Here is a 27,557-nt window from a genome sequence, read left to right as displayed (position 1 = left end):
TGTTGTTGTTGTTGTTGGGGATTCGCAGTGGGATTGCTGCAGGTCTGATTTATGCCCAGTCGTCAGTTGTTAAAATAGAGTCCAATTTTTTCTTCATGCCTGGCAGTCGCAAAAGGTTTGCCAAGTGCAGACGTTCTTATCATAAAATCGTTTATTGACAAACTCCCACATTAGGCTGAGCAGTCTCTTTTTGAGTCCGTAAGGTCTACTGAATTCAACATTTTTCTCTAATCGGTTTACGAGTCTGCAGTTTTGGAAGGTGAATTCGCTTCTAGCTTTTTCCGTTCTTGTTTTTTGTAGCCGAAAGACTTCCTTTGTGCGTCCTTTGGCGCCGGTGAGGTCAGGTAGTTCGATGCAGTGCGAGCTTTCATGCATGACTCGCAACTAGAAGTAGGTCGTTCACTTGGAGACGACCTAGTGCATGACTTTCGCAACTAGAAGTAGGTCGTTCACTTGGAGAAACATAGGCAAGGGGAGAATGTTGAGCAGCCGAAATTGACTGATATAATTCACTCCTTTGTTTCCCATGATCCATTTCACTGCTTTCTTCTGAAAGCGTTCCTCTTAGGGCTTCCCCAGTTCCTATCGTTCGTATACCGGGGAATTTATCAAGAGTTGTCAACCAACATGAATTATACGGAAGAAGGAAATTTAAATGAGAAGTTCCTATGAGTATTGCTAGATTAGCAGAGGACGCCTTAACGAACGTCAGAAGCCTTCGCCATTCGTTGGCATCCCGGCCTTAAGGGCCATGACTTCCATGCGTCTTCATGGCAGTTTTTCGAACCATTGAGGGATTGAGTTTTTGAAATATGGACTGATGGTACGACAAAACTTTGAGGGCTAATAACGCTTCTCAATTAATGGCAGATTTTCCCCGTGACCTCATCTCAATCACGTAACCTAAAAACCTTGTGCAGTTGCCCAACGGCATTCGTTTTTTCTGATTGCAGTCGTTACTTCTGCAAGAAGTGGTGGCTTTCAGCTGTATGGCAGTTTGGTATTTGTAAATCCTTAATCGAAAGAACAATTGGAAGTGATCTCACGATCTTTGTAGAGTTTAAATCTGTTTCAAACATTTGTTAATCTCATCGCAATTTGAGTGGTGTTCTGCCTGGTGACCCAAAAATGCCTCAATTTAAAAAATGGCATTGTTGCCATTGCTTTCTGAGTTCTCGATCTCAATGCAGAATCTGTGGGAAATGATGTGTTTGTCTCCTGAAATTTACTGATCCTCGTCTCCTCGTACTTGGACGAAAGAGAGGCAGCTCCATGTGGTAGCTCAGGTCTGTGTAGTGCTACGTCAAGAGATGTGTGCAGCTGGGTTCGTCTGCAAGCTGCTGGTCGTTAACGAATTGAACCTTAACTAGGGCATGATCTGCTTCAAGTAACAATCCTTGATAATGCATTGATTTTGTGACTGAACTTAGCCACCCTAGTCAATGTCAATCTGATTTCAATATACTCGATTTGGTATTTAAAACACAACTCATCGATCGAGTCGAAGACCTTAAGATTAGAGAATTCGAACTTAAACATGTCGGTACTAAGTTTACCCTCTACCCTTGTATGGGGTCTTTTAAAATTTCACTAATTTTTGAGAGGGCACTGGTTTCTCAAAATGCTCACGTTAACCAAAATGAGGCAATCCGTTCACTACCCTCTGAACTTTAGTCCTTGTTAAATGCCTTGATAAAATGACTGAATACAAGAGTAGAGGACAAATGTACGTTAAAGAGACTTATGCGCTCCTTGTTAATGAATTATTGCAAAACATGCTGTTTTCAGGTGGCATGCTGCCTTCAGAGGATGAAGACGGAGACACGGAATCTGTAAATTTGCGAGAAAGATGCGCTCTTTGTCGACTAAGTCGTGATTCCCTATTGGGACAAGGACAGCTGGTCCAATGTCGTTCACCCAACAATCACGTCATAAAGAAGCAGAAAAGCAAGCATGGAGGCGATTCCATCAAATCTGAAAACTGTCTTGAGAAATCCATTTTAACATCCAATAACAACAAACCTCGCTGGAACAACCATATCCCCGATTTCGACGATGGTTTGTTTAACAAAATTTTCTGCTTTAAAAAGATTTCAGCTCGGGGAATTTTTTCAACCCTGGGGCAAATTTTTTGATTTCACGCAGAGCTGAAATTTTATGTACTGATTTTTTCGCTCTCCATTTAACTATAATTTTGTGTTGATTTTGAATAGCTGTGAGGCTATCAATTATTTAATTATTTCATTAATTTCCAACAGAAGTAATTAATAGTATATTTCTTTTTTGTCGGAAGTTGGTTTGTCAAACAGAATTCAGTCTAGTTGATGCATTTGGCCTAGATGTCGTGATTTTGTAAATGACATGATTCAGTATTTCTCAATGATTTCACATTTTAAAAAAAACAAGGTGGTAGTTTGTAATGGTTTCTTTAGATGGCCGTTCCAAGGGTAAGGTTTTGTTTTATGTGCTGTTTTTAATAGTTACAGAGATTGATTCCTCATTTTTCTTTTTACCCAAAGAGGAGTGGCGTGCTTTTAAAGTAGTTCTCGAAGAGGACTGGTTTTTACAACTCGAAGAGTTATGGTGATAATTTTTTAGATAGATGACCTCACTTCTCACAGTAAATGCCGCACCTGGAACAAGGTGTTGTAATTCAATCTGCCGAACAGATAATAAAGGGAGAGAGAGAGAGAATAAAGAGATTTTGGTTCAAAGACTATTTCGAGGGGCCGAGAAGACTAGAGAAGCATAAATCTTTTTCCTGTCAATTTTTTTGTTCTTGTGCGACATTTCCACTTCAATTTCTTGGATTTGGATAAAACCAAATATTTCTGAATAGGGTTTTCGAGTATACGTTAGTGACATAATTTTATTGATGTTAGTGTATTATAGAACTATTTAATTGCTCAAACAATTTTATTAGACCTCTATAAACAATTTAATGCTCAAACAAATACAGTATATTCAGTATAAGTTTTTTCCATTTTGTTTCAGATGTTTTATAAAAGCCATTTTTTGGTTTTTCTAAAAATTTTGTTTGAAAGCAGTTAACTTTCACAAAGCAGTTTTAATTGCTCACAAACGACGTTTGTATCAATTATTTAGTCCTGTCTGTCTCATGGCAAGTTTTCGTACAACAGAGTTTCCGTCTGACCTCTTTTCAAATGACTTTCATGTATGGGTTACGTGACTCTGATGAACTCTCTGAGAAAATCTGGCAATGATCGATAAATGCCTAGTGGTTCGAGATTTAATTCAAAATTTCCAAGTAACTTCTATTGTCACCTAACCTTGCAAATTTGAAAACTGGTCCTGTATAAAGGATAATCTAGCATTATAGAAAAGCTTGCATATCGTTGTTTTAATTTGACCTTATGATTTATCCGTGTTGAATTGCTCTTATTCGGAGCTTAAAGCAGTTGAACCTAATTGCTAGCAATTTGCTGCTAAAATTTTGATACAAAGACGGCCGAAATTGAGTTTTAAATTGGATTGATTTATATCGTGGTTGTATCTTTTTTCGTGCTTTCGTTTTCTAAATTGGCAAAATACTTTGTTCGCAACTCTTCCCAACTATATAGACAATGTTTTATGCTTTTTTGGTGTACAGTTTTATAGTTTTTATATAAAAGTTAGTGGAATTATCAACTGTACTCAATTTTCCACCACTTCATATTTTTTATTTTGTTTATATTGAACGTGAACAGAAATTGGGTTTTGAACGCAATGTTTACGCTGTTATTGAAATTGCGCGGTTTTTGATTCGAATTCTGTATCAGTTATATTAGTTTTTATTTTATAGTAGTTTCTATTTTTCAGCAATTTTTCGCTTGACCAGTTTTTAGTCTGACCAATTTGACTTTTCGTCCACAAAAACAGGTAGCGCACAGAGGGTATTAACTTCTCTTAGAGCCTTTCAGCTCGCTAATTTCCAAGCATGCGATTCACAGAAACTCCTTTGGAGCCCTCTCCCACATCAGCCCCCTCTCTTCAACCCCCCCCCCCCCAATCCCGAGCCCTGCACACCGTTCAGGCCGTAAAGACGTGGCCCAGTGCAGCCAAGATCCCCACCGTTGCAGCCTCCATCAATCCCCCCCAAGTGCAGCCCCGCTGCACTCACCTCACGCCCCTCAATTAAGCTAAAGCTAGTCTCACTAAAACTGCCTTCAGAGGATGAAGACGGAGACACGGAATCTGAAAATTTTCGAGAAAGATGCGCTCTTTGTCGACTAAGTCGTGATTCCCTATTGGGACAAAGACAGCTGGTCCAATGTCGTTCACCAGGCGATTCCATCGAATCTGAAAACTGTCTTGAGAAATCCATTTCAACATCCAATAACGACAAACCTCGCTGGAACAACCATATCCCCGATTTCGACGATGGTTTGTTTAACAAAATTTTCTGCTTTAAAAAGATTTCAGCTCGGGGAATTTTTTCAACCCTGGGGCAAATTTTTTGATTTCACGCAGAGCTGAAATTTTATGTACTGATTTTTTCGCTCTCCATTTAACTATAATTTTGTGTTGATTTTGAATAGCTGTGAGGCTATCAATTATTTAATTATTTCATTAATTTCCAACAGAAGTAATTAATAGTATATTTCTTTTTTGTCGGAAGTTGGTTTGTCAAACAGAATTCAGTCTAGTTGATGCATTTGGCCTAGATGTCGTGATTTTGTAAATGACATGATTCAGTATTTCTCAATGATTTCACATTTTAAAAAAAACAAGGTGGTAGTTTGTAATGGTTTCTTTAGATGGCCGTTCCAAGGGTAAGGTTTTGTTTTATGTGCTGTTTTTAATAGTTACAGAGATTGATTCCTCATTTTTCTTTTTACCCAAAGAGGAGTGGCGTGCTTTTAAAGTAGTTCTCGAAGAGGACTGGTTTTTACAACTCGAAGAGTTATGGTGATAATTTTTTAGATAGATGACCTCACTTCTCACAGTAAATGCCGCACCTGGAACAAGGTGTTGTAATTCAATCTGCCGAACAGATAATAAAGGGAGAGAGAGAGAGAATAAAGAGATTTTGGTTCAAAGACTATTTCGAGGGGCCGAGAAGACTAGAGAAGCATAAATCTTTTTCCTGTCAATTTTTTTGTTCTTGTGCGACATTTCCACTTCAATTTCTTGGATTTGGATAAAACCAAATATTTCTGAATAGGGTTTTCGAGTATACGTTAGTGACATAATTTTATTGATGTTAGTGTATTATAGAACTATTTAATTGCTCAAACAATTTTATTAGACCTCTATAAACAATTTAATGCTCAAACAAATACAGTATATTCAGTATAAGTTTTTTCCATTTTGTTTCAGATGTTTTATAAAAGCCATTTTTTGGTTTTTCTAAAAATTTTGTTTGAAAGCAGTTAACTTTCACAAAGCAGTTTTAATTGCTCACAAACGACGTTTGTATCAATTGTTTAGTCCTGTCTGTCTCATGGCAAGTTTTCGTACAACAGAGTTTCAAATGACTTTCATGTATGGGTTACGTGACTCTGATGAACTCTCTGAGAAAATCTGGCAATGATCGATAAATGCCTAGTGGTTCGAGATTTAAATCAAAATTTCCAAGTAACTTCTATTGTCACCTAACCTTGCAACTTTGAAAACTGGTCCTGTATAAAGGATAATCTAGCATTATAGAAAAGCTTGCATATCGTTGTTTTAATTTGACCTTTTGATTTATCCGTGTTGAATTGCTCTTATTCGGAGCTTAAAGCAGTTGAACCTAATTGCTAGCAATTTGCTGCTAAAATTTTGATACAAAGACGGCCGAAATTGAGTTTTAAATTGGATTGATTTATATCGTGGTTGGAAATTAAGGTTTAAGCAAAGCTGTTGAAACCCCTTAGGCAATGACCTTACACCTGTGGGGCAATTTTTTAATGCCCGCCCGCTGTTCTTTTGGATTTCAACAGGTTTCAACACTGGGTTTCTCTATCCGTTTTAAATTTAGTAAATTTTAGCAATAGTTGAGAAAGCAACAGCTGAGTGATTTATTTTTTAACATAATTGTTTTTAACTACTCTTAACGAAGTTTGAAGAAGTTATTGTAAAGATGTGTCGTTTTTGTGTGAAGATTTTTCTTGAACAGTTTTTTTGTGTTTTTTCGCTCTCGGAGAGATTTTTGTAGTTTTTTCTATCGCTCGCTATAATAATTTGGATCGCTCGCATTCCGAAATTAAGTGTTGCTAAATTAAAGCGATTCTAAGCGGGTAGATAGCGAAGTCAACATTGATAAGTGGTTAACGTCTCAGATTATCTTCAGGGAGGTTGGGGGGTTCGGGACCCATTAAAAGTTAGTTACACTCTCCTCTCAGTTGATAGCGGAGCGATAAGTATTTGTTTTAATGCCTCCTTCTAGGAAGAAAAAGAATCAATCTGATAGATTTTGTTTATAAACAAGTAAAAATGTATTCTTTTGTGTGTCTATTTAAAATATATTCTGGTCTGCTCAACTATTTCAATTCATTTGAGAATGCGATTTTATTTTACTAAATTGTTAACATTTGATGGTTGGTCGACATTTCATCTGAAATCAAAATATAAGCCATCTATGTTTACTAACCCTAGCTTTTGTATCTTTTTTCGTGCTTTCGTTTTCTAAATTGGCAAAAAATTGGTATATTCACCAATAGTTTTTCCTCTTCAGTTCTCTCGGTTTCTTAACTTGTAAGATTGTTTCGTTTCTATTCTCAACTATATTCTTTGTTCGCAACTCTTCTCAACTATATAGACAATGTTTTATGCTTTTTTGGTGTACAGTTTTATAGTTTTTATATAAAAGTTAGTGGAATTGTCAACTGTACTCAATTTTCCAGCACTTCATTTTTTTTATTTTGTTTATATTGAACGTGAACAGAAATTGGGTTTTGAACGCAATTTTTACGCTGTTATTGAAATTGTGCGGTTTTTGATTCGAAGTCTGTATCAGTTATATTAGTTTTTTATTTATTAGTAGTTTCTATTTTTCAGCAATTTTTCGCTTGACCAATTTTTAGTCTGACCAATTTGACTTTTCGTCCTCAAAAACAGGTAGCGCTCAGAGGGTATTAACTTCTCTTAGAGCCTTTCAGCTCGCTAATTTCCAAGCATGCGATTCACAGAAACTCCTTTGGAGCCCTCTCCCACATCAGCCCCCTCTCTTCAACCCCCCCCCCCCCAATCCCGAGCCCTGCACATCGTTCAGGCCGTAAAGACGTGTCCCAGTGCAGCCAAGATCCCCACCGTTGCAGCCTCCATCAATCCCCCCCTCCCCAGTGCAGCCCCGCTGCACTCACCTCACGCCCCTTAATTAAGCTAAAGCTAGCTATTGACGAAACCAACCTGACCGCCCGTCGTTTGAGAGCAATTCGCCCAACTATAGTCGGTTATGTTTATCGAAATTTGTCCTGTTTATCTATGGCAACTTAAATGACAACAGTTGTTGTTTCTTATAATTCATATCACCAGTTGATTTAATTGACTCCGAGTTGTTTTTGTATGCCAAATTATTTGTTAGAAAAAATGGTCCTGTTTTGTCTATTTTTTGCTTTTGATATTTGGGAAGAGTTTAGCTCGGGTATTCAATGTTTTTTTTTTCAGAGCTCAACGAATTTATGTCTCTGTTTTCTATTTATCTGCTTGTGATTTTTTTGCAATTTTGAATTTTAGTATATAAGATATGCTAGCATAAGGACCTGATAGTCGAGATGATGCAATGGTCAATTACCCCGGAGTGCAGCGGTTCGAACCCCTCGTGGTAGGAATTTTCGCACCCATAAAAATTATCTAACAATCCCTCAGAATTAATTTGCCCGCTTGTCGTTTGAGCCTTTTGTCTGAAGCTAGGGGATTTATTTTTATTATTTTTTATTAGTTCGGTATTATGAGTTCGTGTTTTTAAGCAATTACACATTAGTGCCTAGTGCAAAGCTGCTGTTGGTTTGTGTTCTAGTTATTTCGATTCCACTTTTAGTGGGTGGGGGAGGCACCATTTGCTCTATTAATGTCACTAGAAAAAGAGAAAAGAAAGTCCTGCCTGGAGTTTTCGAGGTTTAAAATTATTGTGAACATTTGACTTTTCAGAAATTTTGTTCACATTTATGATTTTTTTTGGTCAATTTTGTAACTTTGGCTCATTAATGTCACTTTTGTCAACATTCGGCGTTTTAGTAGCCGTGAAGCGATAACCAGACTATTTTTGGCCTCATCGTGGTGTTTTAGGATACATATTTGGATTTCAATCTATTTTTTGTATTTAGAGCTATTTTTCACGTGCATCAAAGACTTGTTTTTGTTTTTTTTCTCGTTACTTTGCGGCGTCTGAATTGGTCTCTGAGCAACTAATGATCTTTCGATGAACTTTGATGCTACGTGTTTTAATAAAATTCGCCAATTTTTTGTTCTTTTATTTTTTAATGAGTCTCGTGCCTTACAGAGTCTTTGAATTTGTGACAACTTCTGAATGAGCCTATAGATTTTTTCAGTTAACGTTTGATGATATTGATTACTTTAAAACTATCTGTTTTCGTAAAATTTTTTTCACTTTTTGACTTTTGTCTGTAATTACTGGTTTTTTATGGCAGTATGTGTAACGAAAAGTCTCATCGAATTTCAGTTTTTTAAGACAGTATTAGTAATGGAAAGTTTCATTGATTAATAGCCGCCCTCATCTTCTCAGCCGGCTATTATAGCGCTCCTATTTTTTTTTACAATTCAAAGAATTTGAATTGTATTGGGGCGCTGTCTTTTTTTTTTTTTAAGATCTGTTCATGGTTTTTCATGATTTTTGAAGTCAAATTGGAGTAGTGATTTTGGTCACGCCGAAACAGGAAGTGGCGCGAAAAAGCGAGTGGTTTTGCGGCGTGAATTTTTTTCGCTCTAATTTTAAAGTAGAGTGAGAAAACGGTGTTTGAACAAAAATTCGGATTCTCGGTAGTGATTTTTTGTTCACATGCGGCAATTTCACTCTGATTTTTACGGTTTTTTCGATTTTTTGGATCGGATTTTTTTCTAAATGGTTTTCCCAATCCATTCACAGCTCTTTCTAGGCCTAGTTTTTTGTTTGAATTAAATTTTAATTTCTCGACAGTAGTTTTTTTTGTTCACATGCGGCATTTTGACATTGATTTTTTTGTTTTTTTTTTGTTTTTTTATCTGATTTTTGTAAATGGTTTTCTCAATTCACTGATATTCCATTCTAGGTCTAGTTTTTTTGTTTAGTCAATGAAAATTCTTTGAATTGTACGTCAGGACTTGTCCTGCTATGTTTTTTTACTTCGTCGAATAAAAAAATGTTTCGCTTTACCTCATTTTGCCGCCTTTTCAACATTTTGCGTGAAATCTTTTTGACTTCTCTAGGCTAGTTTCTCTCTTCTCTCATTCTGCTAGAAGTGAATTTGAACATCAGTTGCTCAGCAAAGCAATTCAAAATGAACAGAGTCAGTATAAAAATTGAAGTCAGAGAAACGGGATAAACCCATAAAGCCCAATTTTAGATGCCCGCTATTTGAACGTCGTTCCTATAAGTCTTAGTTACCACCTCTAATGCTTATTGGTGTTGATAGTAGCCCCTGTAGCCTCTCTCTAAGAAACAGAAGTATGTTCAACTACGAAATGCCATCAAAATAAATCGGACTTAAAAAATATTTTTGTACAAAAATCTTTTTCAATATATTCTGTTATTTCAATCCCAATCATGCTTATTGGAATCAACGGCGGCTATTTTCCGGCAATCTGCCGGGTATGTTTGTTATAGTGTGAACAATCAGCCTTATTAACGGTTTGAGTTGAAAACTAATAGTATTTATGACTGTGACACTAATTGTTTTAAAAAAAGGGGTGAGATCCATTTCTGACCGTTTTTTATCTAGCACTTGTTTCATTAATTAAGTCTTCCTAGTTAAATATTAAAGCATATGTGAATCTAAATTCTGTTTTCATTTGATACTTTTTGACAGTTTTGTACATTTTGCTACGTTGAGATTTAATTGACGCCATTTCGTAAAATTTAATAATAATTTTCACTTATGCTTGTGTAATCTTTTATGGTGATTGATGACAAGTCCAATTCATTTTCTAAAGAGGTAAAGGTGAAACGTCTAAATGTGTCCAATTGATATCTATTTGTTTTTAAACTTCGTTTCAAAAATTTAGAAAAATTGGGGGCCTTGCTATTGTTTTTGTCGAGTTATATATTAATCTACTTATCAAGAAATCCTTGTTGCGTCCTTCTGAAACACGTCGGCATAACTTCAGCTTCATTTTTTTCGTTTTTTGAGTTTGGTATCTTGATTTAAGTTTATATAGATTTTTTTGTTATCTGCCAGTTTTGTGTTATTTGTCAGTTTTACATTAATAGGTAGTTGATATTTCCTTGACATTTGAAAATTTTAGCGAAGCTGAAACCTTTTAAGTTTTGTGGATTTTGCATTGAAATTACTAAAAAAATGTGTTTTATGTGCGCGTGTTTGATAATATTGGAGAAGTTGGAGTTCAGGTAATTTTCGGCCGTCAAGGATTTTGCCGAGGAGAACAAAATTTGCATAACTCGTTTTTATTTGTCGCTTGATCAAGTTTCGGCTACGCAATCGGTTGATTTCTGAGAAAATAACAGGTCACATCATCCATCCGATTAAGCATCTTTCAAGTTAGTTACGCGTTTCAATTTGTGGTTGCATACCAAAAATTTTTGTTTTTGAGCAGTTTTGTTGATCTTTCACAAGCTCGCACTGATATGGCGTTATTCAAGTGCTTTGGAGTTCAGTTGTGGCACTTTCTAGAAGTATAAATTGATGTTGCAGTTTTATCAAAGAGTTCGATTTTGTTCAAGTGTTCTTTTAATAGTCCTTTTTTAACGTTTCCTCTTCTCCAAAGACGGGATTTTGAATTTTTCTATAGCGTTAATTCATCTTTAATTTTTTGTTTAAATAATAACCAGAAATTGAAATTGCACTGTGCGCTTTTCTGTTTTTTTGCATTTGTGGGTTTATCTTATTTCATAACGTTTTCATTGAATCAATCATATGACAAATTTAATAGGCAAACTTGACTTTCGCCACTGATGACTTACCTCCTAATATTCTGGCTCCGGTGAACTCTATTTGATTTTATCTGATTTTGCATTCTCAGGTTAAATTTGTAATTGAGGGCAGAGGTGATTGTTTTGACTTTTGTACTCAATCGTTGTGTAATTAGAGAATTTTAAATCTAATTTAGAAGATTAGATTTAAAAGTTCAATTGGAGTTACGCAGGCTTGTTGATAATGAATATTTTAGCTGAGACATTACTGTTTGGGATTTAGATTCAAAATGGGATTGAGATTGATTTCTGGATCTCATTTTTTGTTGTTTGGTACATGACAAACAATTTTTTACATGACAAAATTGCGTTAGTTGTTTTCAGGTTTCTCGTTTCTTTCGTTTTAGCGGTCATTCTTTTGAAATAAATAAGTTTGGGCTGAACTTTTTTCGTATACACATCTGTAATTTCTTTTAAGAAAGCATCGCCGTTTAAATCTTATGTATTTTTAAACGTATTGTTTTGTTGCTTCATTTGGTTGACAAGTAAGCCAAGATTGTGGATAAGCGGGGTCGGAACAAGTTGTGCCAGCACACATTAGCGATCATCCTTGTTTCTTTTATCTGTTAGATTTGAAGCTCAATTGATAATTTTGAAGACATTGGCTTTGAAATTTCAGTTCCTTAACTTTTTTCTGTTTTGAAAAAGGTTGTTTTAGTTTAGAAATTTGAATTGTTGATTTTAGAAACAAAAACGATTGGTTTTGTAGTTGTTGACCCAAAAAGGATGTAATTATAATTGGTTTTTGCCTTTTTTGGTTTTCTCATTGTTCTGCTTGGGGTATAAGTGTCAAAGAACGTTTAAGTTAGCTAGAGCCATATTTGGCTGGGATGGCTTTTTCAAGGTTAAAATGTAATTTTACGAGTCTTGGAGCCCAAAATGGTGCAATATTTCACGTTTTCATCTTTTGAGGTTTTTGTTTGATTAATCTTGAATTGTCATTTTCAAAGTTGATAAATGTCTTTTGCTAGATTTAGTTACTTTTTATAACCATTTTCTGAGCTATTTTTTTGGTACTGCTAACAGATACCCGAAAAGTTATACTAATTTTGGCATTTTTTTAAAAGTTTTTCTAAAATCTGTCTTTTTTTAGTTTTTCCGGCCTAATGTGCCAGAAAACCTCCTCTAGGGTGTAATAATAGGTTAATGCATAGTTTTTAGTGGCAAGAAAGTTGTTTTCCACCTTCTAATATCACAAATTTTTGAAATTTGTGTCAAAATTTGAATTCTTTTTCTATTTTCTGAAAATTATTGTCTGGTTCCTAGTGTATCTATCTTTATGAACCAATAAAAATGTTTGAGGCTTGGAATTGGGATACTGTATGGCCTCTGGAGACAATAAAATGATTCTGAAGAAATTAATATCACAAATTTTTGTAACATTTCATTGAAATCTGCAATTGATTTCAAATTATTAAAGATTTTAGTGATTTTTCAAGTTTATCGATCTTTACGGGCCAAAGAATATTTTTTATGTCCTGCAAATAGATGACTGAACGGTCTCCAGAAAAAAAGTGGTTTTGAACATTTTAGTATTGAGAAATTGTCTTTAAATTTTGTTACTTTCATTTTTTGGCCAATAAACCTATTTCAAGGCTTGTGGGTGGTTTAATGGGTATAATTAAGTGGATCAAATTTGGCCTTCAGGGTGAAAGCTTCAAGAGTTTGAGCAAGGCTTTTTTGTTTTGTTTCTTTTAGTCCTTCAGTTTCTTAAAGTCAGGTTGCTGGTGAGGTACAGTAATCCCTAAGTTTTTTCTTTCAATGCTTTGGATTTTATTTCAAGACTTGTCCTGCTATGTTTTTGTATTCGTTTGATGCTTTTTTGTTTTAAATTTAACACGGCACAGCTGAAGTCAAATTTTTTGAATAACTTCCTATCACTAATGGCATTTGCGCGCGTGACGGTATTTCGTACTCTTTTAGGCCAAAGTTTTTTTATTGCTTGATTTGATTTTGATCATACGTGACTTATCTCACTCAATAAATTGACTTTTCCACTTTAAAACTTTAATTTAATTTGAATTAGTTTAAGGTCAAAGGAACTCATGTGTAATAGAAATACCTAATGAAAAGGCTTCTGCTTAACTAATTTCAACAAGCTTTTTTTAATCGCAGAATGTTTTTTACATAATTTCATGAGCGTCGTTGATAAATTTTTTTAAGCTTATTTCTATCTGTCAAACGGCACGGAAATCTTTCTTTCGCATTTATTCCGGCTAAGTTGAGTCATCCTTGAAAATCTAAAACCTAATTTCCAGTTTGTTTCAATCGTTTTGAATTACTCTCAAACAAAGTTTGTCTCAATTGTATTAGTCGTATTTATGTGGAATTGCTCTCCAACGAACTTGGAAGCAGCCGTAGTAACCGTGTCTTTTTTATGCAAATTATTTGCATGAATGTTTTAATTTGAGCATTTTTTCCATTTACTTCCCGAATGACTTTCTTGCTCGACTTTTTGAGTTATTTGAATTGCGGCTTTCAGAAATTAAGTGTGTTGCTAAAAACCGTTTGTGTGTGATCATAGTACATATTTCCAGTATTATAGAGGTTAATGTCACGGAATCTTGACAGAGGTCGAACCCATCCCTAAGCCAAGGTTTTTGCACCATAAATTTTTCTCTAGCCTTGACGAAAGTTCGAGAGCAATTTGCCCGACGTTTTCCAATTTTTGTCCGACCATTTGACTTCTGACAAAATTCGATGACATTAAACCAGGATGCAGTTGCCTTCGATGTTCAGTGGCTTTTAAGATGCTAAGAGATTGAGCCACGTGTCATCAAACTGCTCAAAATATGTTCAGAGAGTGAAATGTCAGCCAATATGACTAGTATTGCTTTGACCTTTTTACTCGACTTAATTTTTCTGAAAATTTACTTGTCTTTTTAAAATTATTCAGCCTGAAAAATTTACTTTTCGACATTTGTTTTTTTTAATGGATATTCAACACTTTCTGAAATGAATTGAATGTGCAAACAAATTTGCAGTTTTTGCGTTGTTTGAAGGAAGTTAAAAATATATATTGTTTCAACCCTTTACTTTTATCTGATGTTTGGGATGTTAATGTCGCCTCAGTTAATAATTCTTCTCAAAAAATGTTTGTAGCAATTCAACTATTCCTAAGATCTTTTTATGAGAGTTTTGGCAAGACTGATTTTCCGTCTGTCCTATTTGACTTCTCGTCCTCAAAAACAGGATAAATAGTAACCCAATTTTCAGTTTGTTTCAATCATTTTGAATTATTCTCAAACAAAGTTTGTCGCAATTGTATTAGTTGTATTGGTGTGTCATTACTCTCCAACGAAGTTTGAAGCAGCCGTAGTAAACGTGTTTTTTATGCAAATTTTTATGCATGAACGTTTTCATTTAGAGAATTCTTTCCATTTACCTCTCAAATGACTTTCTCGCTCAACTTTTTGAGTGATTTGATTTGCGGCATTCAGAAATTAAGTCTGTTGCTAAAAACCATTTGTGTGCGATGATAGTACATATTTCTATTAGTATAGAGGTTAATGTCACGGAATCTTGACGGAGCTCGAACCCTTCCCTAGTCCAAGGTTTTGCAACATAATTTTTTCTCTTGCCTTGACAAAAGTTTGAGAGCAATTCGCCCGACGTTTTCCAATTTTTGTCCGACCATTTCACTTCCGACAAAGTTGGATGACATTAAGCCAGGATTCAGTTGCCTTCGATGTTCAGTGGCTTTTAAGATGCTCAGAGATTGAGCCACGTGTCATGAAAATGTGCTCAAAATATGTTCAGAGAGTGAAATTTATCCAATATGACTAGTATTGCTTTGATCATTTTACTCGGCTTAATTTTTTTTTGAAAATTTACTTGAAAGGCGCAGTCTTTTCAAAAATATTTAGCCTGAAAGATTTGCTTTTTGACCAATGTTTTTGTTAAGGGATTTTCAATACTTTCTGAAATGAATTAAATGTGCAAACAAAATTGCAGTTTTTGCGTTGTTTGAAGGAAGTTAAAAATATATATTGTTTCAACCCTTTACTTTTATCTGGTGTTTGGGATGTTAATGTCTCCTCAGTTAATGATTCTTCTCAAACCAAGTTTGTAGCATTTCAGTTATTACTATGATCTTTTTTCGAGAGTTTGGGCAAGACTGATTTTTCTTCTGACCCATTTGACTTCTCGTCCTCAAAAACGTGATAAATGGTAACCTAATTTTCAGTTTGTTCCAATCATTGTGAATTGCTCTCAAACAAAGTTTGTCGCAATTGTGTTAGTCGTTTTGGTGTGGAGTTAATCTCCAACGAAGCTTGAAGCAGCCGTAGTGAACGTGTCTTTTTGATGAAAAATTTCTGCTGGAACGTTATCATTTAGAGCATTCTTTCCATTTACCTCTCGAATGACTTTCTCGCTCGACTTTTTAAGTGATTTGAATTGTGGCATTCAGAAATAAGTCTGTTGCTAAAAACCGTTTGTGTGCGATCATAGTACATATTTCTAGTAGTATAGAGGTTAATGTCACGAAATCTTGACAGAAGTCGAACCCTTCCCTAGTCCAAGATTTTGCTCCTTAATTTTTTCTCTTGCCTTGACGAAAGTTTGAGAGCAATTCGCCCGACGTTTTCCAATTTTTGTCCGACCATTTCACTTCTGACAAAGTTGGATGACATTAAGCCAGGATTCAGTTGCCTTCGATGTTCAGTGGCTTTTAAGATGCTCAGAGATTGAGCCACGCGTCATCAAAATGTGCTCAAAATATGTTCAGAGAGTGAAATGTCATCCAATATGACTTGTTTTGCTTTGACCATTTTACTCGGCTTAATTTTTTTTTTAAAAATTTACTTGAAATGCGCAGTCTTTTCAAAAATATTTAGCCTGAAAGATTTGCTTTTTGACCAATGTTTTTGTTAAAGGATTTTCAATACTTTCTGAAATGAATTAAATGTGCAAACAAAATTGCAGTTTTTGCTTTGTTTGAAGGAAGTTAAAAATATATATTGTTTCAACCCTTTACTTTTATCTGGTGTTTGGGATGTTGATGTCTCCTCAGTTAATGATTCTTCTCAAACCAAGTTTGTAGCATTTCAGTTATTACTATGATCTTTTTTCGGGAGTTTGGGCAAGACTGATTTTCTTCTGACCCATTTGACTTCTCGTCCTCAAAAACGTGATAAATGATAACCTAATTTTCAGTTTGTTCCAATCATTGTGAATTGCTCTCAAACAAAGTTTGTCGCAATTGTGTTAGTCGTATTGGTGTGGAATTAATCTCCAACGGAGCTTGAAGCAGCCGTAGTGAACGTGTCTTTTTGATGCAAAATTTTTGCTGGAACGTTATCATTTAGAGCATTCTTTCCATTTACCTCTCGAATGACTTTCTCGCTCGACTTTTTAAGTGATTTGAATTGTGGCATTCAGAAATAAGTCTGTTGCTAAAAACCGTTTGTGTGCGATCATAGTACATATTTCCAGTAGTATAGAGGTTAATGTCACGGAATCTTGACAGAAGTCGAACCCTTCCCTAGTCCGAGGTTTTGCACCATAAATTTTTCTCTTACCTTGACGAAAGTTTGAGAGCAATTCGCCCGACGTTTTCCAATTTTTGTCCGACCATTTCACTTCTGGCAAAGTTCGATGACATTAAGCCAGGATTCAGTTGCCTTCGATGTTCAGTGGCTTTTAAGATGCTCAGAGATTGAGCCACGTGTCATGAAAATGTGCTCAAAATATGTTCAGAGAGTGAAATGTCATCCAATATGACTTTTGTTGCTTTGACCATTTTACTCGGCTTAATTTTTTTTGAAAATTTACTTGAAAGGCGCAGTCTTTTCAAAAATATTTAGCCTGAAAGATTTGCTTTTTGACCAATGTTTTTGTTAAGGGATTTTCAATACTTTCTGAAATGAATTAAATGTGCAAAAATTGCAGTTTTTGCGTTGTTTGAAGGAAGTTAAAAATATATATTGTTTCAACCCTTTACTTTTATCTGGTGTTTTGGATGTTAAGGTCTCCTCAGTTAATGATTCTTCTCAAACCAAGTTTGTAGCATTTCAGTTATTACTATGATCTTTTTTCGGGAGTTTGGGCAAGACTGATTTTCTTCTGACCCATTTGACTTCTCGTCCTCAAAAACGTGATAAATGATAACCTAATTTTCAGTTTGTTCCAATCATTGTGAATTGCTCTCAAACAAAGTTTGTCGCAATTGTGTTAGTCGTATTGGTGTGGAATTAATCTCCAACGGAGCTTGAAGCAGCCGTAGTGAACGTGTCTTTTTGATGCAAAATTTTTGCTGGAACGTTATCATTTAGAGCATTCTTTCCATTTACCTCTCGAATGACTTTCTCGCTCGACTTTTTAAGTGATTTGAATTGTGGCATTCAGAAATAAGTCTGTTGCTAAAAACCGTTTGTGTGCGATCATAGTACATATTTCCAGTAGTATAGAGGTTAATGTCACGGAATCTTGACAGAAGTCGAACCCTTCCCTAGTCCGAGGTTTTGCACCATAAATTTTTCTCTTACCTTGACGAAAGTTTGAGAGCAATTCGCCCGACGTTTTCCAATTTTTGTCCGACCATTTCACTTCTGGCAAAGTTCGATGACATTAAGCCAGGATTCAGTTGCCTTCGATGTTCAGTGGCTTTTAAGATGCTCAGAGATTGAGCCACGTGTCATGAAAATGTGCTCAAAATATGTTCAGAGAGTGAAATGTCATCCAATATGACTTTTGTTGCTTTGACCATTTTACTCGGCTTAATTTTTTTTTGAAAATTTACTTGAAAGGCGCAGTCTTTTCAAAAATATTTAGCCTGAAAGATTTGCTTTTTGACCAATGTTTTTGTTAAGGGATTTTCAATACTTTCTGAAATGAATTAAATGTGCAAACAAAATTGCAGTTTTTGCGTTGTTTGAAGGAAGTTAAAAACATATATTGTTTCAACCCTTTACTTTTATCTGGTGTTTTGGATGTTAAGGTCTCCTCAGTTAATGATTCTTCTCAAACCAAGTTTGTTGCATTTCAGTTATTACTATGATCTTTTTTCGAGAGTTTGGGCAAGACTGATTTTTCTTATGACCCATTTGACTTCTCGTCCTCAAAAACGTGATAAACGGTAACCTAATTTTCAGTTTGTTCCAATCATTGTGAATTGCTCTCAAACAAAGTTTGTCGCAATTGTGTTAGTCGTATTGGTGTGGAATTAATCTCCAACGAAGTTTGAAGCAGCCGTAGTGAACTTGTCTTTTTGATGCAAAATTTTTGCTGGAACGTTATCATTTAGAGCATTCTTTCCATTTACCTCTCGAATGACTTTCTCGCTCGACTTTTTAAGTAATTTGAATTGTGGCATTCAGAAATAAGTCTGTTGCTAAAAACCGTTTGTGTGCGATCATAGTACATATTTCCAGTAGTATAGAGGTTAATGTCACGGAATCTTGACAGAAGTCGAACCCTTCCCTAGTCCGAGGTTTTGCACCATAAATTTTTCTCTTGCCTTGACGATAGTTTGAGAGCAATTCGCCCGACGTTTTCCAATTTTTGTCCGACCATTTCACTTCTGGCAAAGTTCGATGACATTAAGCCAGGATTCAGTTGCCTTCGATGTTCAGTGGCTTTTAAGATTCTCAGAGATTGAGCCACGTGTCATGAAAATGTGCTCAAAGTATGTTCAGAGAGTGAAATGTTTTCCAATGAGACTAGTATTCCTTCGATCATTTTACTCGGCTTCATTTTTAAAAAATTTACTTGAAAGGTGCAGTCTGTTGGAAATTATTTACCCTGAGAAAGATTTGCTTTTTGACCTTTATTTTTGGGAATGGATTTTCAACACCTTCTGAAATTGAATGTGCAAAAAAAATCTTTGTTTTTGCGTCGTTTGAGGGAAGTTAAAAACATATATTGTCTCAACCCTTTACGTTTATGTGGTGTTTGGGATGTTAATGTCTCCTCAATCATTGATTCTTCTCAAACCAAGTTTGTTGCAAATCTATTAGTCCTGTTATCTTTTTATGCGACTTTTGCAATACTGATTTTTCGTGTGACCCATTTGACTACTCGTCCTCAAAAACAGGATAAATAGTAACCTAATTATCAGTTTGTTTCAATCGTTTTGAATTACTCTCAAACAAAGTTTGTCGCAATTGTATTAGTCGTGATGGTGTGGAATTACTCTCCTACGAAGTTTGAAGCAGCCGTAGTAAACGTGTTTTTTTATGCAAAATTTTATGCATGAACGTTTTCATTTAGAGCATTCTTTCCATTTACCTCTCGAATGACTTTCTCGCTCGATTTTTTAGTGATTTGATCTGCGGCATTCAGAAATTAAGTCTGTTGCTAAAAACCATTTGTGTGCGATGATAGTACATATTTCTATTAGTATAGAGGTTAATGTCACGGAATCTTGACGGAGCTCGAACCCTTCCCTAGTCCAAGGTTTTGCACCATAATTTTTTCTCTTGCCTTGACGAAAGTTTGAGAGCAATTCGCCCGACGTTTTCCAATTTTTGTCCGACCATTTCTTTTCTGGCAAAGTTCGATGACATTAGGCCAGGATTCAGTTGCCTTCGATGTTCAGTGGCTTTTAAGATGCTCAGAGATTGAGCCACGTGTCATGAAATTGTGCTCAAAATATGTTCAGAGAGTGAAATGTTATCCAATATGACTAGTATTGCTTTGATCATTTTACTCGGCTTAATATTTTTTGAAATTTTACTTGAAAGGCGCAGTCTGTTGGAAATTATTTACCCTGAGAAAGATTTGCTTTTTGCCCTCTATTTTTGGGAATGGATTTTCAACACCTTCTGAAATTGAATGTGCAAAAAAAATATTCGTTTTTGCGTCGTTTGAGGGAAGTTAAAAATATATATTGTCTCAACCCTTTACGTTTATGTGGTGTTTGGGATGTTATGGTCTCCTCAATTATTGATTCTTCTCAAACCAAGTTTGTTGCAAATCTATTAGTCCCGTTATCTTTTTATGCGAGTTTTGCAAGACTGATTTTTCGTGTGACCCATTTGACTTCTCGTCCTCAAAAACAGAATAATAGTAACCTAATTATCAGTTTGTTTCAATCGTTTTGAATTACTCTCAAACGAAGTCCTCCCCGTCCACCCTCCTCCAACTTGGCGAGTTGGCTCCCCTGTCGTCCTGTGCTCCCAGAACCCTATCCCTTCCCCAATCGCTTGACTACCTCTCCGCTTGCCCCACACTCAATGCTAGCATCTCTAAGATGCAGCAGGATACTACCAAAGCCAGCGGGTCGTTTGAGAGCAGTTCGCACGACGTTAGTTGGTTATGTTGGTTTTGCTAAGTTATTTCGGCTCATAGATATCTTCTGCATAGGGAAACAAAATGTCATAAAAGCTACGGCTTAAATTGAGAAATCTTCACTTTGTCAATTAAGCTTCGAATACAAGTAAGTCAAATTCTAATGCTTATAGTTGATATAAGAAAGTATTTGCTCAATCCAAATAAGTTTTGGTAGCTCTTCCTTGTTAAACCGAAAACAATAGAATAAAAAGGAAAAAAGTTTGCAAAATAGTTCGTCTAAGGTAATTATTTGAATATCGTGTTGCAAAAGGCACGTCTTTACATTCCTTAAAATTTTGGTACGGCTTCAAAGTTTTTGGCTGCGTTATCAATGATCAGATATTTAATGGCAAAATTTCTTATCAGTTTCTTTTTCCCACATTTTTCTAAAACCCCATTTAAAGCCAACTATTTTTTTAGGCAGATAGTTGAGGCAGCCCTGACTAACATATGTGGTTGCAATTCAAAAATCTCTTCGTCTAGATTTTCACTACAATGATCAGATATCCAATGAAAAAGTTTCTTATCAGTTTCTTATTGTTACCACATTTTTAAGAGCCCTACTCTATTCTAACCACGCGTTTTTTTTTCAGACATTTGGAGGGCAGCCCTGAGTAAAATATGTGGCCCTGAGTAAAATAAATCAAAACTCATCAAAGATTTTGTCTAGATTTTCACTACAATGATTGATCTCAAAAAATTTGCTTTCCGGAAAGTTGTAAACAAAGTTTGGTAGCATTTCATGTCAGATTTTTTTGGGGTCAAATATGACATAAATTGTTAGTTTTATGTGGTTAATAGCCGCCCTCATCTTCTTAGCCGGCTATTATAGCGCTCCTATTTTTTACAATTCAAAGAATTTGAATTGTATTAGGGCGCTGTCTTTTTTTACGACTCGAAGAGGAGTATTGGAGAAGTCCTTTTTTAAATCAATTTTTGGAGTGAATTTTGAAGCGGGAAATGAAATGCGTGAAAAAAATATGGAGTGATTTTGGTGCTGAACAAAAGTGAAGAGCGGAGCGAAAAGAGTGGTTTTTGTTCACACCTCTGGTTTTGCACCATAAATTTTTCTCTTGCCTTGACGAAAGTTTGAGAGCAATTCGCCCGACGTTTTCCAATTTTTGTCCGACCATTTCTTTTCTGGCAAAGTTCGATGACATTAGGCCAGGATTCAGTTGCCTTCGATGTTCAGTGGCTTTTAAGATGCTCAGAGATTGAGCCACGTGTCATGAAAATGTGCTCAAAATATGTTCAGAGAGTGAAATGTTATCCAATATGACTAGTATTGCTTTGATCATTTTACTCGGCTTAATATTTTTTGAAATTTTACTTGAAAGGCGCAGTCTGTTGGAAATTATTTACCCTGAGAAAGATTTGCTTTTTGCCCTCTATTTTTGGGAATGGATTTTCAACACCTTCTGAAATTGAATGTGCAAAAAAAATATTCGTTTTTGCGTCGTTTGAGGGAAGTTAAAAATATATATTGTTTCAACCCTTTACGTTTATGTGGTGTTTGGGATGTTAATGTCTCCTCAATTATTGATTCTTCTCAAACCAAGTTTGTTGCAAATCTATTAGTCCCGTTATCTTTTTATGCGAGTTTTGCAAGACTGATTTTTCGTGTGACCCATTTGACTTCTCGTCCTCAAAAACAGAATAATAGTAACCTAATTATCAGTTTGTTTCAATCGTTTTGAATTACTCTCAAACGAAGTTTGTCGCAATTGTATTAGTCGTCATGGTGAGGAATTACTCTCCTACGAAGTTTGAAGCAGCCGTAGTAAACGTGTCTTTTTTATGCAAAATTTTATGCATGAACGTTTTCATTTAGAGCATTCTTTCCATTTACCTCTCGAATGACTTTCTCGCTCGATTTTTTGAGTGATATGATTTGCGGCATTCAGAAATTAAGTCTGTTGCTAAAAACCATTTGTGTGCGATGATAGTACATATTTCTGTTAGTATAGAGGTTAATGTCACGGAATCTTGACGGAGCTCGAACCCTTCCCTAGTCCAACGTTTTGCACCATAATTTTTTCTCTTGCCTTGACGAAAGTTTGAGAGCAATTCGCCCGACGTTTTCCAATTTTTGTCCGACCATTTCACTTCTGACAAAGTTCGATGACATTAAGCCAGGATTCAGTTGCCTTCGATGTTCAGTGGCTTTTAAGATGCTCAGAGATTGAGCCACGTGTCATCAAAATGTGCTCAAAATATGTTCTGAGAGTGAAATGTCATCCAATATGACTTGTGTTGCTTTGACCTTTTTACTCGGCTTATTTTTTTTGAAAATTTAATTGAAAGGCGCAGTCTCTTCAAAAATATTTAGCCTGAAAGATTTGCTTTTTGACCATTGTTTTTGTTAAGGGATTTTCAATACTTTCTGAAATGAATTAAATGTGCAAAAATTGCAGTTTTTGCGTTGTTTGAAGGAAGTTAAAAATATATATTGTTTCAACCCTTTACTTTTATCTGGTGTTTTGGATGTTAAGGTCTCCTCAGTTAATGATTCTTCTCAAACCAAGTTTGTAGCATTTCAGTTATTACTATGATCTTTTTTCGAGAGTTTGGGCAAGACTGATATTTCTTCTGACCCATTTGACTTCTCGTCCTCAAAAACGTGATAAATGGTAACCTAATTTTCAGTTTGTTCCAATCATTGTGAATTGCTCTCAAACAAAGTTTGTCGCAATTGTGTTTGTCGTATTGGTGTGGAATTAATCTCCAACGAAGCTTGAAGCAGCCGTAGTGAACGTGTCTTTTTGATGCAAATTTTTTGCTGGAACGGTATCATTTTGAGCATTCTTTCAATTTACCTCTCGAATGACTTTCTCGCTCGACTTTTTAAGTGATTTGAATTGTGGCATTCAGAAATAAGTCTGTTGCTAAAAACCGTTTGTGTGCGATCATAGTACATATTTCTATTAGTATAGAGGTTAATGTCACGGAATCTTGACGGAGCTCGAACCCTTCCCTAGTCCAAGGTTTTGCACCATAATTTTTTCTCTTGCCTTGACGAAAGTTTGAGAGCAATTCGCCCGACGTTTTCCAATTTTTGTCCGACCATTTCACTTCTGACAAAGTTCGATGACATTAATCCAGGATTCAGTTGCCTTCGATGTTCAGTTGCTTTTAAGATGCTCAGAGATTGAGCCACGTGTCATCAAAATGTGCTCAAAATATGTTCCGAGAGTGAAATGTCATCTAATATGACTTGTGTTGCTTTGACCTTTTTACTCGGCTGATTTTTTTTTTGAAAATTTACTTGAAAGGCGCAGTCTCTTCAAAAATATTTAGCCTGAAAGATTTGTTTTTTGACCATTGTTTTTGTTAAGGGATTTTCAATACTTTCTGAAATGAATTAAATGTGCAAACAAAATTGCAGTATTTGCGTTGTTTGAAGGAAGTTACGAATATATATTGTTTCAACCCTTTACTTTTATCTGGTGTTTTGGATGTTAAGGTCTCCTCAGTTAATGATTCTTCTCAAACCAAGTTTGTAGCATTTCAGTTATTACTATGATCTTTTTTCGAGAGTTTGGGCAAGACTGATTTTTCTTCTGACCCATTTGACTTCTCGTCCTCAAAAACGTGATAAATGGTAACCTAATTTTCAGTTTGTTCCAATCATTGTGAATTGCTCTCAAACAAAGTTTGTCGCAATTGTGTTAGTCGTATTGGTGTGGAATTAATCTCCAACGAAGCTTGAAGCAGCCGTAGTGAACGTATCTTTTTGATGCAAAATTTTTGCTGGAACGGTATCATTTAGAGCATTCTTTCCATTTACCTCTCGAATGACTTTCTCGCTCGACTTTTTAAGTGATTTGAATTGTGGCATTCAGAAATAAGTCTGTTGCTAAAAACCGTTTGTGTGCGATCATAGTACATATTTCCAGTAGTATAGAGGTTAATGTCATGGAATCTTGACAGAAGTTGAACCCTTCCCAGAAGTCGAATGCTCAGAGATTGAGCCACGTGTCATGAAAATGTGCTCAAAATATGTTCAGAGAGTGAAATGTTATCCAATATGACTAGTATTGCTTTGATCATTTTACTCGGCTTAATTTTTTTGAAATTTTACTTGAAAGGCGCAGTCTGTTGGAAATTATTTACCCTGAGAAAGATTTGCTTTTTGCCCTTTATTTTTGGGAATGGATTTTCAACAGCTTCTGAAATTGAATGTGCAAAAAAAAATCTTCGTTTTTGCGTCGTTTGAGGGAAGTTAAAAATATATATTGACTCAACCCTTTACGTTTATGTGGTGTTTGGGATGTTAATGTCTCCTCAATTATTGATTCTTCTCAAACCAAGTTTGTTGCAAATCTATTAGTCCTGTTATTTTTTTATGCGAGTTTTGCAAGACTGATTTTTCGGGTGACCCATTTGACTTCTCGTCCTCAAAAACAGAATAATAGTAACCTAATTATCAATTTGTTTCAATCGTTTTGAATTACTATCAAACGAAGTTTGTCGCAATTGTATTAGTCGTCATGGTGTGGAATTACTCTCCTACGAAGTTTGAAGCAGCCGTAGTAAACGTGTTTTTTATGCAAAATTTTTGCATGAACGTTTTCATTTAGAGCATTCTTTCCATTTAACTCGAATGACTTTCTCGCTCGACTTTTTGAGTGATTTCTCGTCCTCAAAAACGGGATAAATAGTAAGGGCACTAAGTATGCGCTTCGCCGAAAACCCAACCCCATTCCCCTCCGACGCTCCCCGTCCACCCTCCTCCAACTTGGCGAGTTGGCCCCCACTGTCGTCCTGTGCTCCCAGAACCCTATCCCCTCCCCAATCGCTTGACTACCTCTCCGCTTGCCCCACACTCAATGCTAGCATCTCTAAGACGCAGCAGGATACTACCAAAGCCAGCGGGTCGTTTGAGAGCAGTTCGCACGACGTTAGTTGGTTATGTTGGTTTTGCTAAGTTATTTCGGCTCATAGATATCTTCTGCATAGGGAAACAAAAGTGTCATAAAAGCTACGGCTTAAATTGAGAAATCTTCACTTTGTCAATTAAGCTTCGAATACAAGTAAGTCAAATTCTAATGCTTATAGTTGATATAAGAAAGTATTTGCTCAATCCAAATAAGTTTTGTTAGCTCTTCCTTGTTAAACCGAAAACAATAGAATAAAAAGGAAAAAAGTGTGCAAAATAGTTCGTCTAAGGTAATTATTTGAATATCGTGTTGCAAAAGGCACGTCTTTACATTCCTTAAAATTTTGGTACGGCTTCAAAGTTTTTGGCTGCGTTATCAATGATCAGATATTCAATGGAAAAATTTCTTATCAGTTTCTTTTTCCCACATTTTTCTAAAACCCCACTTAAAGCCAACTATTTTTTAGGCAGATAGTTGAGGCAGCCCTGACTAACATATGTGGTTGCAATTCAAAAATCTCTTCGTCTAGATTTTCACTACAATGATCAGATATCCAATGAAAAAGTTTCTTATCAGTTTCTTATTGTTACCACATTTTTAAGAGCCCTACTCTATTCTAACCACGCGTTTTTTTCAGACATTTGGAGGGCAGCCCTGAGTAAAATATGTGGCCCTGAGTAAAATAAATCAAAACTCATCAAAGATTTTGTCTAGATTTTCACTACAATGATTGATCTCAAAAAATTTGCTTTCCGGAAAGTTGTAAACAAAGTTTGGTAGCATTTCATGTCAGATTTTTTTTGGGTCAAATATGACATAAATTGTTAGTTTTATGTGGTTAATAGCCGCCCTCATCTTCTTAGCCGGCTATTATAGCGCTCCTATTTTTTACAATTCAAAGAATTTGAATTGTATTGGGGCGCTGTCTTTTTTTACGACTCGAAGAGGAGTATTGGAGAAGTCCTTTTTTTAATCAATTTATGGAGTGAATTTTGAAGCGGGAAATGAAACGCGTGAAAAAATTTGGAGTGATTTTGGTGCTGAACAAAACTGAAGAGCGGAGCGAAAACAGAGTGGTTTTTGTTCACACCTCTGTCTTTGAGAGAGCGAGAAATTGATGTGTGAAAAAATTTTTTCTAAGCGAGCGAAATTTTTTTGTTCACGTGCGGCTTTTAAAAGCAGTTTCTTTGCAACTTTTGATGGTTGTGAGGTTTGATTATGATATTGTATTAGTTTTAGGTTTGTTTTGATAGGAATTGAAGGTTTCAAGTAGTTAATTTGATTTTTAATGCTAATTTGGATGTTTTTGATCAGTTTTGCTGATTTATAGAAATTTAATGATTTTTACCTGTTTTTGTTTTGTTTTACTGCTTTAAGTGGGATTTGAATAGAAGTTTGTTATTTAAGGAATTGTCAGATACCAATCGACTAAAGTTTTGTTGGTATAAATCATTTTTTTCTAAGGAAAAGTGACCAAAAAATTGAGAAATTTTAAACCATTTTTCTCATTTTTTGCAGTTTTTCTTTTTTAAAACTTACACAAGTGTCTTACCCGCCCCATTATAACTTGCCCATTGATTTTCATTGCTCTAATTGCAAAGGAATCTTTCGGCCTTATGTTTCCTTGTACTATTAATAAAACTTATTTTGTTTTAATAGTTTTTTTGTTGTATTTATTTTTGAATGCTGTTTCTGTTACTTAATTTTTTATGGCATTTGTGGAAGTTTAGGGTTCATAATAGTTGTTATAGTTCTTAAGTAATAAGTATGGGCAATTTTGGAAATAAATCATTTTTGTTGAGAAATATTACAATAAATGGCAAAAATTGGAACTATTTTTCTGAATTTTTTTCTTTGCAGTTTTTCGGGTTTATTTCTGTTTTTTGAGACAAGTTTCTTAGACTATTATGACTTGTCTATTGTTTTGCGAGCATCTGGATGCCATACTGGCTGAAAAGAATTTTTCTTTGGATTTATATGCTTTTGTAATATTAAGAAATTGACTAACTTTTTCCAGTTTTTTAGTGCAAGTTGTTTTTAAGAGCTTTTTTTTCATAATTTGGCCTCAAGTATTTTTAAAACATTCACTTAAGTGGTTTTAGTGAGTACTAGTTGTTTTGATGAAATAATTTTGGCAGAGATTGTTATTTCGGGATCTCAAGTTATGACAAAATTTGATTACATTTTTTATCATTTTTTAACAGATTTGATTTTTTTGTTCTTACTTTTTTGTTTTATGGCTTGGTTTCGAAAAAATCATAAATTAGTGGAGATATTTTTTTTGATGAGTAGTTGGATGTTTGTTAAATAGATTTTCACTTCGAGTCGTTTCCGGA

General features: G+C 35.3%; 1 protein-coding gene across 1 annotated transcript in view; it reads left to right on the top strand.

The window, feature by feature from the left end:
• The first annotated feature begins 1,792 nt into the window (after nucleotides 1-1,792).
• Nucleotides 1,793-27,557, top strand: part of LOC142335370 (uncharacterized) — a 52,757-nt gene continuing 26,992 nt past the window's right edge. Inside the window, exon 1 of the mRNA XM_075383835.1 lies at nucleotides 1,793-2,058. Coding sequence (XP_075239950.1) covers nucleotides 1,794-2,058 — 265 coding nt within the window. The 5' untranslated portion in view covers nucleotide 1,793. The remainder of the gene's footprint in view (nucleotides 2,059-27,557) is intronic.

This window comes from Convolutriloba macropyga, chromosome 1 (assembly GCF_964194025.1).
Source record: "Convolutriloba macropyga chromosome 1, txConMacr16.3, whole genome shotgun sequence".
Classification (NCBI taxonomy): domain Eukaryota; kingdom Metazoa; phylum Xenacoelomorpha; order Acoela; family Convolutidae; genus Convolutriloba; species Convolutriloba macropyga.
The sequence above is the reverse complement of the archived record's forward strand: the minus strand, read 5'-3'. Positions and strand labels throughout refer to the sequence as shown.